This window comes from Lissotriton vulgaris, chromosome 7, assembly GCF_964263255.1.
Source record: "Lissotriton vulgaris chromosome 7, aLisVul1.2, whole genome shotgun sequence".
Classification (NCBI taxonomy): Eukaryota; Metazoa; Chordata; class Amphibia; order Caudata; family Salamandridae; genus Lissotriton; species Lissotriton vulgaris.
In genome coordinates this window covers 1,008,044,388-1,008,059,857 of record NC_141695.1, presented here as the reverse complement: position 1 = coordinate 1,008,059,857, position 15,470 = coordinate 1,008,044,388, and the positions used below count along the sequence as shown (strand labels likewise).

Sequence of the window (15,470 nt, the reverse complement as noted above, 5' to 3'; positions counted from 1 at the left end):
AACATTCGTACTAAAAACCAAAAATCAAACATTGCCATCCATTTCAATGAATTCCACCACAACGTGGCCCAACTCAAGTTCTTGGTACTTGAGATGATCCAAAAGCATGAAGGAAAAGACAACAACAAAATCCTTCTTCAGCGCGAGACCTCTTGGATATACAGATTACAGGCAATGAAGCCGCACAGTCTCAACGACCGGATAGAACTGAGCTGCTTTCTATGAATACCCTTTTGTGGTACATGTGTTTCACGATTTAACTTTTGTGTCTGCTGTTTACATACCATCATTATACACATGTGTCATTGTTACATTGTTACCCACCCTTCACCCACCCTCCACCTTAAGATGTCCGCCACTTTCGCATCCGCCCAGTCCTTCTTTCATGTTCACTACCAAACTCCGCGTAGTGTCATATTCCGGCGGCGGCCGCCGCCACTCCGTGAACCCTTCAGCCCTCGATCCGAGAATCAACCAGCCGCTGTTGTTTTCATCCAGTCCCAAGTAAGTTGGAGCTCCAACAGAGACCCGCGTTACCATGTTTAACGTCGGGCATTCATCCCGCTTAACCATGTATTTCTTGTCTCCCTAGAGAGCCCAGCGTATACACGACCGTGACACGTAAGTGCACTACGCCAAACTTCCTGCATCCCCTTAAACTCCCACTGTTTTTCCACTTAGCTCACGCCATCACATGGGTTTACTCAATGGGTACACTACCTGCTTGCTGTTATTGACAATGCCATTATATTTTTCATGCAATGTAAATGTATATGTTTTATCAGTTATAATTTGGAAGGTAAAAGCGTGTTTTTGTTTTCAGAACTCCTTGACAAAGGGCAACACAAGCCCGAAATGCATCGGAGTATCTCTTTGGAAATGTCTGTCTACACACCATCATAGCGATGGGATATACAAACTTTGAAATTTTGTGAATTAATGAACAAACAACTTTTTGCGAGATTGATGAATAAATAATCAACTGCTAAAAGCAACATTGGAGTCTGTCTTCATCCGACGAACCACATTGTGTGCCCATATGCAAGGATGCGTTTACTCCCCATGTAACGCACACAACCAATTCTTACCTACGACGTACACGGACGGTTACGTCTCTTGCCGGAGCACCTTAAAACTACTTGTAAAATCATAATTAACACAAGAAACTCAACCTAAACAATTGCTGTGCACCACGCTACTTAGTTTTCGTACCTCTCAGCAATCCCATTGTGTGGGGCTTACTGGAGGTAAGAGATAGGATAGTTGGCCCCTAAGGATGCCCACCAGCAAAGGGGACATCAATCCCCATCTAAGAGGGCACCAGGGAGCGCGTTTGCAGAGTGCTGGGCAAAGGGGGCATAGCTTGCTATGAGAACTTAACAATCCTGCTGTGTGGGACTAACATAAAAAATGTTAGGGACTACAGCTTGGAGGGAACCAGCCAATACGTCTTACAGATGTCAATAACATTTATGATGGGATACAGCTGATTGAAATCAGAACATATACATTAAAACACCAACAAAATAGGGGCTATAAACATTTCAAAGGGATGGACCGCACCAAGTCTCGGCATAAGCGTTTGGATGTGAATAGCGCCCCATGCGAGAATCAAAGCAACGCCCTGAAGTATGAAATTTCAACGTATCCAGAGACTAAAAAGATGGCAATTCTTATCATTAGAGTCGTAATAACCAGCAAGAATGAGATGTACAAATGGCAATGGGTATACAAAACCTATATTCAAAGAGAACAATCTTTTGGCAACCCAGGCGAACCATAGTGATGTCGAGGGTGGTGGCGCTGGGCCTATCATATTTCGTTACTCAAGTTGGCCAGTGATTTCAATCTAAGACGCCACATCCACTTTAAGAATTTGAGTTTGGAGATAGTGTAACATATAGAAAGGTTCATCATCAAAAGTCTAAAGGCAACACTACTTTGTCTGGTACCTAAACTCTTGCAAGTCTGCACTAGTCAGACTTTATGGGGAGCTACGTAAGCAGGACAGACAAACAAAATGTGCAAACAGGTTTCTGCGTGTTCAGAGCAATGGGGGCACCAGTTATCTTCTTGTTTTTACCATTTCGCTGTAAAGGTTTTTAGGGGCAGGATACCCACTCTGAACTGAAAAAGTTTGCGGTCAAAGAGTTTAGTTATGTTAAAATATCCCCGTAGAGTTCAAAACGAGGACTGGGTTTGGTTAAGAAGAAGCTCCCAGTCAGCGTGGTACGGTCACTCATTCTGAAGGTATTTTCCCTTCACTGTTTCCCAGTATCTTTCATTTATAGCTTCTTCGGATGGAAAGTGCGTGCTAGATGTTTTATGCTACAGGTTTGGCAGACCCATAGCCATCAGTGCTGCTTTAATATTTCCGAGCCAGCTTATTTTGTGGAAGTGGTCTGACTTGATAACATCCCCAAGACCCCTTGCATAAGTGGACAAATGAGGGGTGCTCCATATTCTTTGCCAATATAATAAGGGACGGAGCCTAGCTAAATCCACCAGTGAATTCCTTCCAAAGTCACTGTATATTAAACAACGTTTTTCAGAGGAAAATGTTTATACCCTATAATAACGTCACATCTTTCTAATACCATATTTTAAATAATTAGCTAGACAAATGTATTTCTAAAGTTCACTGCGTGAGAAACAGGCCATTTGTAAAAAGCAACATTTTACTTTGACATTTTAAAAACTACAGAAAATGGAAAACCCAATTAATTTAATTGAATATTTATTTTTTGTAAATTATTTCTCCATTACAAATGTACCATTCATTCAATGTCAACCTGGAGCAACATTCCTGAATGCAAAGTGAACCTGAATAAGAAAATGTAATATAGCATACCTGCACTTCAAAGTGCATATTCTCCAGGAACTTCTGGTTCATTGTTTCAGCAAATTTATTGATGGCTCTCAAAAACACTCTGAAAAAAAGAAACATTGCATTTAAAAAGCGCATCTTTTTTTTATTAGCGTAGATCAAGGTATATTTTGTAAAGATCAAACAATGACTGTACACACTCCTTTCCTGACACAGGAACTATTGTTTTTTGTAGGGAATAAGAATCTATTAATATGTTATGGTTTGGACTCAAGAATTAATGCTGCTTTACAAGAACGTCTGGCAGGCCTGTTAGGCAGGACTTACCTGTTCTTTGCTTTCCTATATAGACAGGACTGACCTATGCTATAAACTTTAAAACCAATACCAATACATATGTTTTGTCTTCCAATAGAGATTATTAATTTTATCATGCGTCCTGTCCTGTTTGCACCTGGAACTGTGTTATAAACAGTCCTAATGAGCTTTTTTAAACAGGATGGAAGTTGGGGAAGTTAGGGTCCTGCTATTTTTGCCCTTGCTGAAGGCTAATGACCAAAGCACCCCATTGCCTGCTTCTTCGATACCTGTAGTAGTGGGGTCTTGTGACTGGCTGAATTTGGCCATCAGGCAAATGGCAGGTGTTGTCCACTGGTGTGCTGCCTGTGGAGCTGTACAGTAAGTGATGGGCTAGAATCATTCTCCTTCAGAGAAGAGGAGTATTCACAAAATTCTATAACCTGAATTGTCCCTGCTTGGCTCTCCAATCTGCTGACTATCATCATTCTTTGGAATCGAAATGGCAGCAGACAAACAAAATGGTTATGACGGAACAGAACGTCTGATTTTTGTTAGACATTTTATTTGATTCCTCGGTTCTTCAGTGCTTCGTGTGGTGCATTTATTTATTCAATAGCTGCTAATCACGATTTGTGTTCCTGGAAAGCTGACAACTCACAGAAGACTTTGCTGTCTTCTTTCAAAGTACAAAGCTTGAGGACCTTGTCACGAAGTCCCGGGTCTGGTGGCTCAGTGGACTAATGCAACCAGTGCAAGGGCCTGTGTTAGATCTCATGGTCACAGGCTCAAAACCTGGTGGGTCCACTCAGTCTTTTATCCAGCTGAGGTTCATAAAATAAGTACTGTTGGGTGACAATAAACATCTGGTATTCAGTGCAAAGATGTCTATGGGCGAATGTGCGCTTTACAAATACACATGTTATGTTATGAAGTCTGTTGAAAAATCCAAGCTATTGACATCTTTTAGCAAATTGAGGTGTGTGTAGGTGGGGCTGTTTTGGTTCAAATTGGATCTTTGTGGTTTCATCCTCCAGGTGGCATGGGTAGTCCTTCCGGACCCTTATGCTGACAATCCCCAATTCTAGCAGCCTCCACCCACTTCACCCCTTGTGCTCCAAAAGTTTGACTATCTAACTGCACCACAAATTTGTCAAAGGCTGGTTGGGTGATATTCCTGGTCTTCTTGGACTCCTGGAAATCTTCCATCTGAAATACTTGTATGTCTTAGAATCAGGCTACCAAATTCAGTTCCAAAAGTCACTTGGGTAGTTCTTCTGCCCCACTCCAACATGTCATTGTACAAGCCAGTGCCAGATTCTCTTGCAGGGTGCACATGGCTTACAGGATAAGGCCTCTCTGGGGCAGTGCCAGTGCAGACAGAAAGGCACCAGGCTACTAGTGCATCCTCTTTGTGGCACAGAGACTGGAAAGGGATTTTAGTCATAACTTGAATTTGAGAGGATGAATCTCTTGCTGACTCTCCGTTGACTCATAATTGGAACATTCTAAACTACCCAGCCTTTAGTTGTGCCAGATAATTTCCTGGCCTCCCTCAATCTGAGGTCAGCTTTGTAATATTGTGGCCTCAGCTCCTTGGGAGCTTCAAAGATGCTGGTTTATTTGAAGTGTATTCTTCATTGCTAGGGATCCAGGCCTTTACAATTATAGCCCAGCTAATCTGAGCCTCTTCATTTTAAATGAGGTTAAGGATGCTTTTGAAAGTCCACAAGGTGTTTCAGCTCCAACTCATCTTAGACAAAGTTCAAAGTCCCATCTGCTGCTTTCCCAAGACTTAATTTGGGACAGTGTTTTTTTTAACAAGCTAGGGGCAGTTGTTCCTCTCCTCCAATGAGACTAAAGCTGGTGTCTCTACCAACCTTGTGTGGATTATCAAGGTCATCTACTCAATATTTGTAATGAATGCAGGGTGAGATGGAACCCAGCCTGTGCAATCTTCTGAGGAATTAGGCATGTACTCATCATTACAAGGCCTTTCCTCTTACTTCCAAGATTCATGATGAAATCCAGTGCTGGCTGTCCTCACACATTTAGGAAATTGTGGCTTATTCCCTTCCCTTGATCTTCAAGCTGGATGTTAGCAGCAGGGGTTGGAGGATGATCATACTGGAGGTCTCTGTTCATGGACTATGGTCCTAGGCGACTTCTGATAATTTGAGTGAGCATGCTGCAATTCAACACGCTCTTCTACGTATCACTATACCCCTTCAAAACTGGCTAATAGTTTGGGCCCAGATCAACATTTCAGCAGCTAGCTGCCTTGTGCATTCATTAACCTTCAAGGTGAAATTTGGATTCCCTAACAGATGGGACTGGCGCAAAAAAAGGCTCCTGTTCTAAGGGTTGGTGTAACTCATGTTATTTGCTGTGTGTAATTACACAAAATGACGGCAAAATTATGAGCAATTACATAGAATTAAGCAAGGAGCATAACCCTGCATTTAGCACTATTTTCTTATAGCAAATTGGACTGTACTATCCAAAAAAGACTTGAGGATGTTTTATGCTAAGAAAATAGCTCAAAATGCAGCAGAACACGAACAGCAACAGCCAGCAGCAGCTCAAACACTGCATAATTTTCAGGAATTTCACATCACAAAAAGAATGTAAAATAACTGAAATTACTCGCATTAGCATGACACATTTAAAATTTGCATAGGCCTAATCTGGACGGAGCTTAATCATTTATCTCTTGCAGTGACTTACCTTCTGGGGAAAACATTTGGTATGCAGATTTCTTGAGCTGGGTCTTCCCCACCTCCATTTTACTGATCCTGTGCTTGATCCATTTCAAATTGATTTGGACCTGATTGCATCAGACTAGGATGCATTTTTCCGTATTTCTGCTCCCTGCACCCTACTCAAGGATGTTACAGAGTCGATGGGCAGTCCCTCACATGGCCTCAGGTATTGTGTGTACATTTTCACTGACCCGGCTGTATGCCTGGATTGTGCAGATGATCAAAGACAACCATGCAGAGGTCCTTTTGGTGGCTCCTTTCTGGCCTCAAAAATCCTGGGCTTCCTCTCTCAGAACTCTGTGCAACTGATCTGAATGTTTGCCAAGGGCTAGCCAACCTCTGCATGTATCTTGAAATCCTTACTTCTGTGCCTCCTCCTTGGGGATTTGAAGCTAGCAAGACTTTTTGGACCAAGGTGTCACTTTGTATCCAGTAGTCCTGTATCCAGACACCCGTAACTTATGTGATTGGCATTGGAAGAACTTTGAGACATATTGCTCTTCATAGGGCTTTCAAAGCCTAAGGTGAGCATTCCAAGGTTTTAGACATCAGGTTGGATGGTTTCCTGTTGGGCCTGGCAGTGTCCACTCTTTAGAGCTAAACGTCTGCCATTTAAGCTTTCAGGTGTTTTCATTGTCGGTCATGGGCCGCTTGGCCCTAGTTCAAATGGTGGTCCTGCCGAGACTCTCATACTACTTTACCCATCAACCCCTTTATATACCATCTCCCCTCTTTCGTGTCCTTGAAGGAACCATCAGAGAATTTCTATGCGGCAGCTCCCGCCATTGTGTAGCCATCAATAAGCTCTATCAGCAACGAACCAGGGTGTCTTGGCAGTGCCTCATATGGAACAGTATTATCTTGCTGCACAGCTCCAGTAGGTGGCAAGATAGATGTCTGATCTTCAAATGACTGGCACAGCCGCTATTTCTCCACCCGGGTCACTCTCTTCCCTGCTCTCCCTATTTCACTCCTGCACAAAGGCAAAACTGCCATAGCCCCTGTTGCATAAAATCAGACACTGATGCTACCGTAGGACCTAATATATACCTGGGAGGTGACACTGCATGCATCTGCACTGCCTTTACAAGGCACACCCTAGGGTTGTGCGACCACCATGTCAGTCAAACTGCTCCAGTGGCAGGGCGCCAGAATTTACACTATGGGAGATCAGTACAGAGACGGCACACTGACATCATACGCTACACTGAACACAGAGGATGGCCTAAACACCGGCCAAATGATACACAAATGTCAAATGCACCTAACTATTCAGTACTTTCATGTTGTGGGACAGGGCAAGCACCTCACAAAATAGTATGCTGCCTCACTCCGACAACACACTGCAGTGTCACTATCACAGTTGAGACATCTCTAGGAAGGGGACTTACAACGTCCTTTCACAGATAAAGAGAGGGCTACCACCCTGGAAAGCCCGGTCAAAGTCCCCATGGAACATGCATTTCCACCTAATACAATACTATATTATGCCTAGGGGGTATCTCACCCCAGCTAAAATTAACAAATACTTTAACCCCACAGATGCCAGCTGCCCGCATTGCCACCTTACAGATGTTGACTTCCTGCACATGTTATTGACCTGCCTGCTCCTCTACGAGCACTGGAGGTCAGTTACAGACACTTTATCCTGTTGCAGTGCCTTTCACATGGGGGACATGTATACTACATCTCTACCGTAGACACAAAAGGCAGAGGGTGACCTCACGTTTAATTGATATGTGAGTAATAGTAGCTAAGCGACTGATCACAAAAAGGTGGAAGTCCCCTGAGCCCCCCCCCCCACCCAGGCATTGGCTTTGAAACTCCCCTTGCAAATATGGGCCAAGGCTGAGTGCATTGCGTTACACAAGGAAGGCACATTAGGCCTCCCTAAAATCACTGTTGCAGCCAGCTGGGACACCATCTTACATAACCTACAGAGTGAGCACCAAATGGACACAGACACGCCAACCACCCCAGGAAGGGACTAGAAGAGGCGTGCTAGCCCAGGTGCATGTATAGTAGAGGCAGTGCTGAATGCGGAATTGGGTATGCACCTCTCACCACAGTTTTAATATCAAATAATCCTACGATTTAGGTCACAAGCTGTGCACGAAAATGTTATGCTTGAGATCGAGGGCAGTATTAGTTAGACATACTGCTACCTGTATTTTAACTTTGTTACACCCATTACTCTCTGCCTCCCAAAAATAGTAGACTAATCCGCAACTTGCATAGCGCGGATTATATGCATGGATGACCTTAGACACAACAGCCAATCAGTTAATCAATCATTTGTAAAGTGCACTACTTACCCGCGAAGGTCTCAAGGCACTGGGGAGGGCGCTACTGATCGAACAACCAGGTCTTCTGTATCCTCCTGAAGGTCAGCAGATCTTGGGTCTGTCGAAGGCTCAGTGGGAGGGGGTTCCATGTCTTGCCGGCGAGGTGGGAGAAGGATCTCCCATTGGTGGTTGTTCTTTGGATGCGCGGGACGGTGGCGAGTGGGAGGTCGGCGGAGCGTACCTGGCCGTTGGGGATGTAGGAGGAGAGCCGTCTGTTGAGGTAGGCTAGGCCGGTCTTGTGGAGTGCCTTGTGTGCGTGGGTGAGGAGCTTGAAGGATATCCTCTTGCTGACAGGGAGCGAGTGTAGGTTTCTCAGGTGGAGGGTGATGTGGCCGTGGCGTGGTACGTCGAGCATCAGTCATGCCGAGCCGTTTTGGATGCGTTGTAGTCATTTGATGACCTTAGTCGGGTCTCCCCCGTAGAGGGCGCTTCCGTAGTTGTGTCTGCTGCTGACGAGGGCCTGGGTGACTGTCTTTCTTGTATCTGTTGGGATCTATCTGTAGATCTTGCGGAGCATGCGGAGGGTATTGAAGCAGGAGGAGGAGACGGCGTTGACTTGCTTGGTCATTAAGAGCGTTGAGTCGAGGATGATTCCCAGGTTGCGTGCATGGTCAGGGGGTGTCGGGCTGCCCCTAGGGCCTTCGGCCACCAGGAGTCGTCCCTGGCTGAAGGTTTGGAGCCGAGGATGATGACCTCCATCTTGTCCGAGTTTAGCTTCAGACGCTGGTCTTCATCCAGTTGGCAACTGCCTTCATTCCTTCATGGAGGTTGACTTTGGTGGTGATGGGGTCCTTGGTGAGGGAGAGGATCAGCTGAGTGTCTTTGGCGTAGGAGATTATGTTGAGGTTTTGCTGTCGGGCGACGTGTGCGAGCGGGGCCATGTAAATGTTGAACAGCGTCGGGCTGAGGGAGAATCCCTGTGCTACGCCACAGATGATCTCAGAGGCTTTGGAACGGAACGGGGAGGCGGACGCTCTAGGTTCTGTCGGAGAGGAAGGAGGTAGTCCAATCCAGAGCCTTGTCTCGGATCCCTGCGGCATGGAGGCGTGCGCGTAGTGTGCGGCGGAAGACTGTGTCGAAGGCGGCAGAGATGTCTAGGAGGATGGGTACTGCGGTCTCGCCGTTGTCCAGCAGGGTCCTGATGTCATCGATGCTGTGGTTGCTGCGAAACCCTGTGTGGTAAGGATCCAGGAATCTGTTTTCTTCGAGGTATCAGGTTAGCTGTCTGTTGGCGGTTTTCTCGATGACCTTGGCCGGGAAGGGGAGCAGAGAGATGTGCCGGAAGTTCTTGAGGTCTCTTGGGTGTGCCTTAGTTTTTTTGAGTAGGGCGTTGATCTCTGCGTGTTTCCAGATCTCTGGGAAGGTCGCGGTCTCAAGGGAGAAATTGATGACGTTGCGCAGGTGGGGTGCGATGGAGCTGCCTGCTCTGTTGAAGCCATGGTGAGGGAATGGGTCTGACGGAGAGCCAGAGTGGATTGTGCGTATGGTCTTGATTGTGTCATCACTGGCCCAGGCTAGCAGGGGGTTGTGGTCGATGATGTGCGGAGAGTCTGTTGTGTTGCTGTCTGTTGGGGCTGTCTAGGTGTTAAAGCTGTTGTGGATGTCAGCTTTCTTGTGGTGAAAGAAGGTTGCGAGGGAGTCATCCAGGGCTTTTTGAGACGGCAGGATGTCGGTGTTGGAGCTGGCTTTGGAGAGTTCCTTCATGATGTTGAAGAGCTCCTTGCTATTGTGTGCAATGTTGTAGAGGCGGTCTTAGAAGGAGGTCCTCTTGGCTGCCCCGAAGAGGTGGTGGTGGAGGAGTCAGGAGGGCGACATCCGGGGATGTTGTGTTGAGAAGGTCCCAGAGCTCAACGGCATGCTTGCGTGCGGAGCGGTTGTTCAGTAGTATGCATCAGAGGTGTTTGGGGTCTTTCTTGGCAGGTGGTTCTTCGGCTCTGAGGCTGGTGTAGCTGTAGTTCGGGAAAGTGAAGGGGCTGTGTGTGCGTTTCGGGCGGCCTTAAAGCAGGTGTGGCTCCGTCCGGAGTTGAGAGCGTGCAGAGCGCTGGCGTCGTAGTGGCGGTGGTAGTCGTGGTGGGTGCGGGGACAAGGGGTTCTGGCGCTGGGTGCAGTCCAGGTGCAGACAGGCGCAGTGGCTGGCATATATTGGGAAGTGGGAGGGAGAAGCAGCTGGGAGGTGGGGGCAGTGAATGGGCAGTGGGCCACCAGGAAGGTGGGGCCGCAGGGCCGCAGGTCCGAGGGCGGTTTGGGTCAACGAAGGTTACAGAAGGGAAAAAGGGGCACAAAATTGAGGGAAAAATGAGTGGCACAGAAGGCAAAAGGGCACAAAAAACGAGTGGAACAGAAGGCAAAAGGGGCACCAAAACAAGGGGAAAACGAGTGGCACAGAGTGCCAAAGGGCCAAAAAATGAGTGGAACAGAGGGCAAAAAGGTACAAAAAACGAGTGGAACAGAAGGCAAAAGGGGCACAAAAACAAGGGAAAAATGAGTGGCACAGAAGGTAGAAGGGCACAAAAAACGAGTGGAACAGAAGGCAAAAGGGGCACAAAAATGCGGGAACAACAAGTGGCACAGAGGGCAGAAGGGCACAAAAATACGAGTGGAACAGAGGACAGAAGGGCACAAAGAACAAGTGGAACAGATGGCAAAAGGGGCACAAAAACGAGGGAAAAAACAAGTGGCACAGAAGGAAGACGGGCACAAAAAGCGAGTGGAACAGAAGGCAAAAGGGCACAAAAACAAGGGAAAAACGAGTGGCACAGAAGGCAAACGGGCACAGAAATACGGGAAAAATGAGTGGCACAGAGGCAAAATACAGAACACAGAAATACTGGGGCAGCTAAGAACAGAAGGCAGAACGGGCAGAGAGGCACAGGGGCAGCGAGGGGAACAGAAGGGAAAAGTGGGCAGAGACACGGGGCAGCAAGGGGAACAGAAGGGAAAACCGGGCAGAGACACGGGGGCAGTGAGGGGTACAGAAGGAAAGACCGGGCAGAGAGAGAATGGGGACAGCGAGGGGAACAAGGGAAGAAAAAGGGGCATGAACCACGTACAGGCAGTGGGGGAAGACAGACAACAGCAGTCACAGACACAACAATGAAATGCAGGCAATACAATAAAAGCAATAAAGCAGAGGATGAACAAACCTACGGCCTACCACTGGCCACCAGGAATGAGGCGCAGGTGGTAGCCTGCGGGTGGTGGAGGTCTAGAACTTCCTCAGCAGCAGCAGCTGGGGCAAGGAGACACAGGGGGTGCTGTGGGGAGGGGGAGCGACCTACCTGGTGGGGTCAAGGGTCGCTGACCTAGATAAATAGCTGGTCAGGGCACAAGCTATGTGCCTACTAATTAACATGTATACTGATGCAAATATGTTGGAACCAAATATGTGCTGTTGCAGTAGTTCATTATATACATGAGCCGGACATCTCAAGAACTGTGTAAATGGAAATGTAACTGTCTACCCTGTTAATGAAAAATAAAAACAGATTAAAAACGAAAAAAAATCAAACCTTTCAGATGTTCACTCTTCTGGTTTGTGTAATTAGTGACTTGCTAACACGTGAAATTATTTTTTCACTGGTGTTTATGGGTCACTCCCCAGTCTCTTCCTCTTTGGACCTGCCCTGGTCCTACAGTGGCATTTCTTTGAATCAGTGGATTTAGTAGACATACATTTGTTGTTAGCCTAAGTAGTTTTCTGGTGGTCATTTTCCTTCAGGATGAAGGATGAGTGAAAATATGGTGCAATTTTGTGTGCATTTATTTTTTTCTGAAACAGGATGGTTTTGCATCCAGGTCTTTCGTTTCTTTTCAAAAATCCTTCTGATTTCCCCAGCTCCCAATATTTGGTTTCAGCATTGCATTTAACTTTTTCCTTTCGCGAATGAGATTGTACTCTTTTGATGTGCACACTGATCTTTGTATTTATTTGGCCAGTACTGCGGCATTCCAGCTGATAAATTGCTTCTTTTTCACTTTTGGTGATATTCAGCACAATACCAGAGAGACATTGGGTAATTAAATCTAGTTGCCCATCAAGGTAACTCACCAGGACTCTGGGTCTCTGCTGATGGGGCTGGTTCAGTGTTTATCCTCCAGTGTTGTGTATACTTCTTGTTAAACTTGGGTTTTTCAGCGGGTTTACCCCTAGACTTTTAGCTTTTTGACCTCCTGTTTCTGACATGTTTTTGTTGGTTTTATGACTCTGGGCACCCTACCACCACTGATCAGTGCTAAAGGGCATATGCTCTCCCTGTAAATTGTTGTTATGGATTGGTGATTCCACGATTGGCATATTTGATTTACTAGTCAGACCCTAGTACAGTGAACTGTGTGTGCCCAGGTCCTGTATATCTCATGCTGCTAGTGGGCTGCAGCACTGATTGTGCCACCCACAGAAGCAGCCTTTAAAATAAGTATGGGCAGAAAATGTGTTCCACTCGCGGAATTTGCGGATTTTCCGATCTGCGAATTGCGTGAAATCGCGGCAAAATCGCGAATTCGCGAGTGGGTCGAATTTTGCTCAGGAAGCACTTATGCGGTTACAGCAGGTGCCCAAGTTGAACCTAATTTCTTTGTAACCATTTACAAAATGGTTACAAAGAAATTAACTTCAACTTGGGCACCTGCTGTAACCCTGTAAGTGCTTCCTGAGCTGCGCCTTGTTACCTACTTGCAACTATGCTCTGACCCTGCTCTGACCCTCGAGGCAGGGTCATAGAATAGTTACAAGTGGACAACGAGGCTCCGTGAATAGGAAGCACTTACAGATATAGATAAAGCAGGTGTCCGAGTTGAAGGTCAAATTCAGTAACTCCTTAATCAGCCCCAAAAAATTCTGTGCTTTGTCGTGGCTGGGCAGGAGTGCTTTCTCCCCATATCTACAGTCGAACATTAGCTATGATGCTTGATGGAGGCCTTTGCATCCTTGACTTTCACGAGTGCAATCCAGTGCAGTTCAAGTAACCAGTAGCTTCTTTCTCCCCATCTGCTGCTCTGTTCTCTGCCTGACCTTTTATACACATAAGAGGCATGTGAACTTGCAAAGAAGCCCCCCCCTGTTTGCCCCCCCACACACTAGCGGTGTGCACCGTCTTCCCGCCCTTTACCCACTTTGATGGACAGCTCTCTCGAGGGACCCCGGCGCCCTTCGGCGCGATGGCAAAGTTAATCAGCCTCACAAAATTGTGCACTTTGTCAAGGCTGGGCAGGTGTGCTTTCTCCCCATATCTACAGTCGAAAATTAGCTATGATGCTTGATGGAAGCCTTTGCATCCTTGACTTTCACGAGTGCAATCACCGTGCAGTTCCTGTAACCAGTAGCTTCTTTCTCCTCATCTGCTGCTCTGATCTGTGCCTGACCTTTTATACACACAAGAGGCATGTGAACTCGCAAAGAAGCCCCCCACCATTTGTCCCCCACCCCACACACTAGCGGTGTGCACCGTCTTCCCGTCTTTGCACACTATGATGGACAGCTCACTCGAGGGACCCCGGCGCCCTTCGGTGCAATGGCAAAGTTACACACACATGGTCACTGGAGGCAACTCTTCTGGCCCTATGCAGCTGTAGTGCAGGAAAAGCACTATACATTTACCCAATGAGGTAGCACTTACTGATTAGCCAGTAGAAAGTACTCCAGTTAAGTATGGTGCAAAATCGCAAAAAAAAAGCAATTTCGCGCGGAAATTCGCGAATTCGCTGACTTTTTTGTGATTTCGTGTGAATTCGCGAACCGCTGATTCGCAAAATTCGCCCATACTTACTTTATAATGTAACTCTGGCCTGCCATTGCAGAGCCTGTGTGCAGTCTGGGACTACCATGTCGACTTGGCAAATGCACACACTTACCAGTCTCTAACCTTCCATTTTCTTGCATGTTAGTCACCCCTAAGGTAGGCCCAAGGTACCCCTGTGGGCAGGGTGCCTTGTATGTGAAAAGTAGGACATGCCCTGGTGTGTGTGGCATGTCATGATAGTGAATTACTGCCAATTTAGTTTTTCAATATTGCAACGCTACCTGCTACCATAAGATAAAATGGGGAGTTTGTTTATAACATCTTATAAACATTACTGTCCCTCGGAACAGGCAGGAAAATAAAGTTTGATATGCCTGAACTCAGAATGTTAAACTGCATCTTTTAGTGAGAGTGATTTTTGCGTTCTGTGTTTGAAAATACCAATTTTAGAAAGTAGGTATTTTCTTGCCTAACTATCCAGTGTTCACGCTGCTAGGTTTGTGTATTGAATGTCTGGCTTTGGATGACAGGAGCTGGGGAGGAGCAGTGGCTCCAGAGAGCCTGATGAGTTAGCGGTGGGCTGAATAGACCAAGGCTGCAATTAGAGTATAGGGAGGAGATTTCCATTTTTCCATTTCACCTGAATGGGTCTGGTCTGCCTGCAATAATGCTGTCTCCGCCTCCTGCCGGGAAGCTGTACCAGTGAGGACAGAACAGGTTTTGACTGGGTACAAACACACTCTGCCTTCAGAGATCAAAGGATTTTTGTGTATAAAAAGAGGGGTCCAGACCCCAGACTTTTAGAACATTTCTGGGAATCAAGAGGTACCTTTGCCAAGGGGAAAAGCTGGAAAAACTGACGAGAAATACTGACCCTGTGCTCAGGCCCGTACTGGCCATAGCGGGCACCGGGCAATCCCCCGGTGCGCAGCAAGGGTGGGGGCCGGTTTTGAGCCCCTGGGGGCCAATTTTGTTACAGGGCCGTTTTTGCTGCATAGCTGCAAAATCGGCCCTGCAACAAAATCGGCCGAAAACCGGCCCTAGCAAAGCGCTCGGCGGCATCTCCAATCCCCCCGAATGGGCGGGGGGGCGGCCGAGCACTTTGCCAGGGCCGGTTTTGGTTCCCAGTCTGGCCCTGCCTGTGCTGTTTGATGTCTTGGGTTGGCCTGCAGTGGCTTTTTCTGCCAAGGAAATGAGAAAGGACTTTGCTGTGTGCTGCGTCCCCTGCTTGAAGAAGCTCTCCAAGGGCTTGAACTAGAGCTTGCCTCCTGTTTAAGAAGTCTCAGGGACACAAAAGACTTACTGTAATTCTGCTTTTGCTTCTGGACTCTGCCATCTGCGAGTCCTACCCTTGCCTATGGAGCCTCATGCAGTCAAAAGGCCTCAGAAGTGTGTTTTGGAGCAGCTCTCTGCAAGACCCGTCGGGAGTCATCGGAAAACCATACAAAACCTCTTGGAACTGAAGTCAGGCGACGCAATGCCGTACCGCGTCCCACCGGGT

General features: G+C 46.9%; 1 protein-coding gene across 1 annotated transcript in view; it reads right to left on the bottom strand.

Annotated features, from left to right (window-relative positions):
* Positions 1–15,470, bottom strand: part of DOCK2 (dedicator of cytokinesis 2) — a 2,333,210-nt gene that overhangs the window by 465,006 nt on the left and 1,852,734 nt on the right. Inside the window, exon 30 of the mRNA XM_086931425.1 lies at positions 2,852–2,930. Coding sequence (XP_086787551.1) covers positions 2,852–2,930 — 79 coding nt within the window. The remainder of the gene's footprint in view (positions 1–2,851; positions 2,931–15,470) is intronic.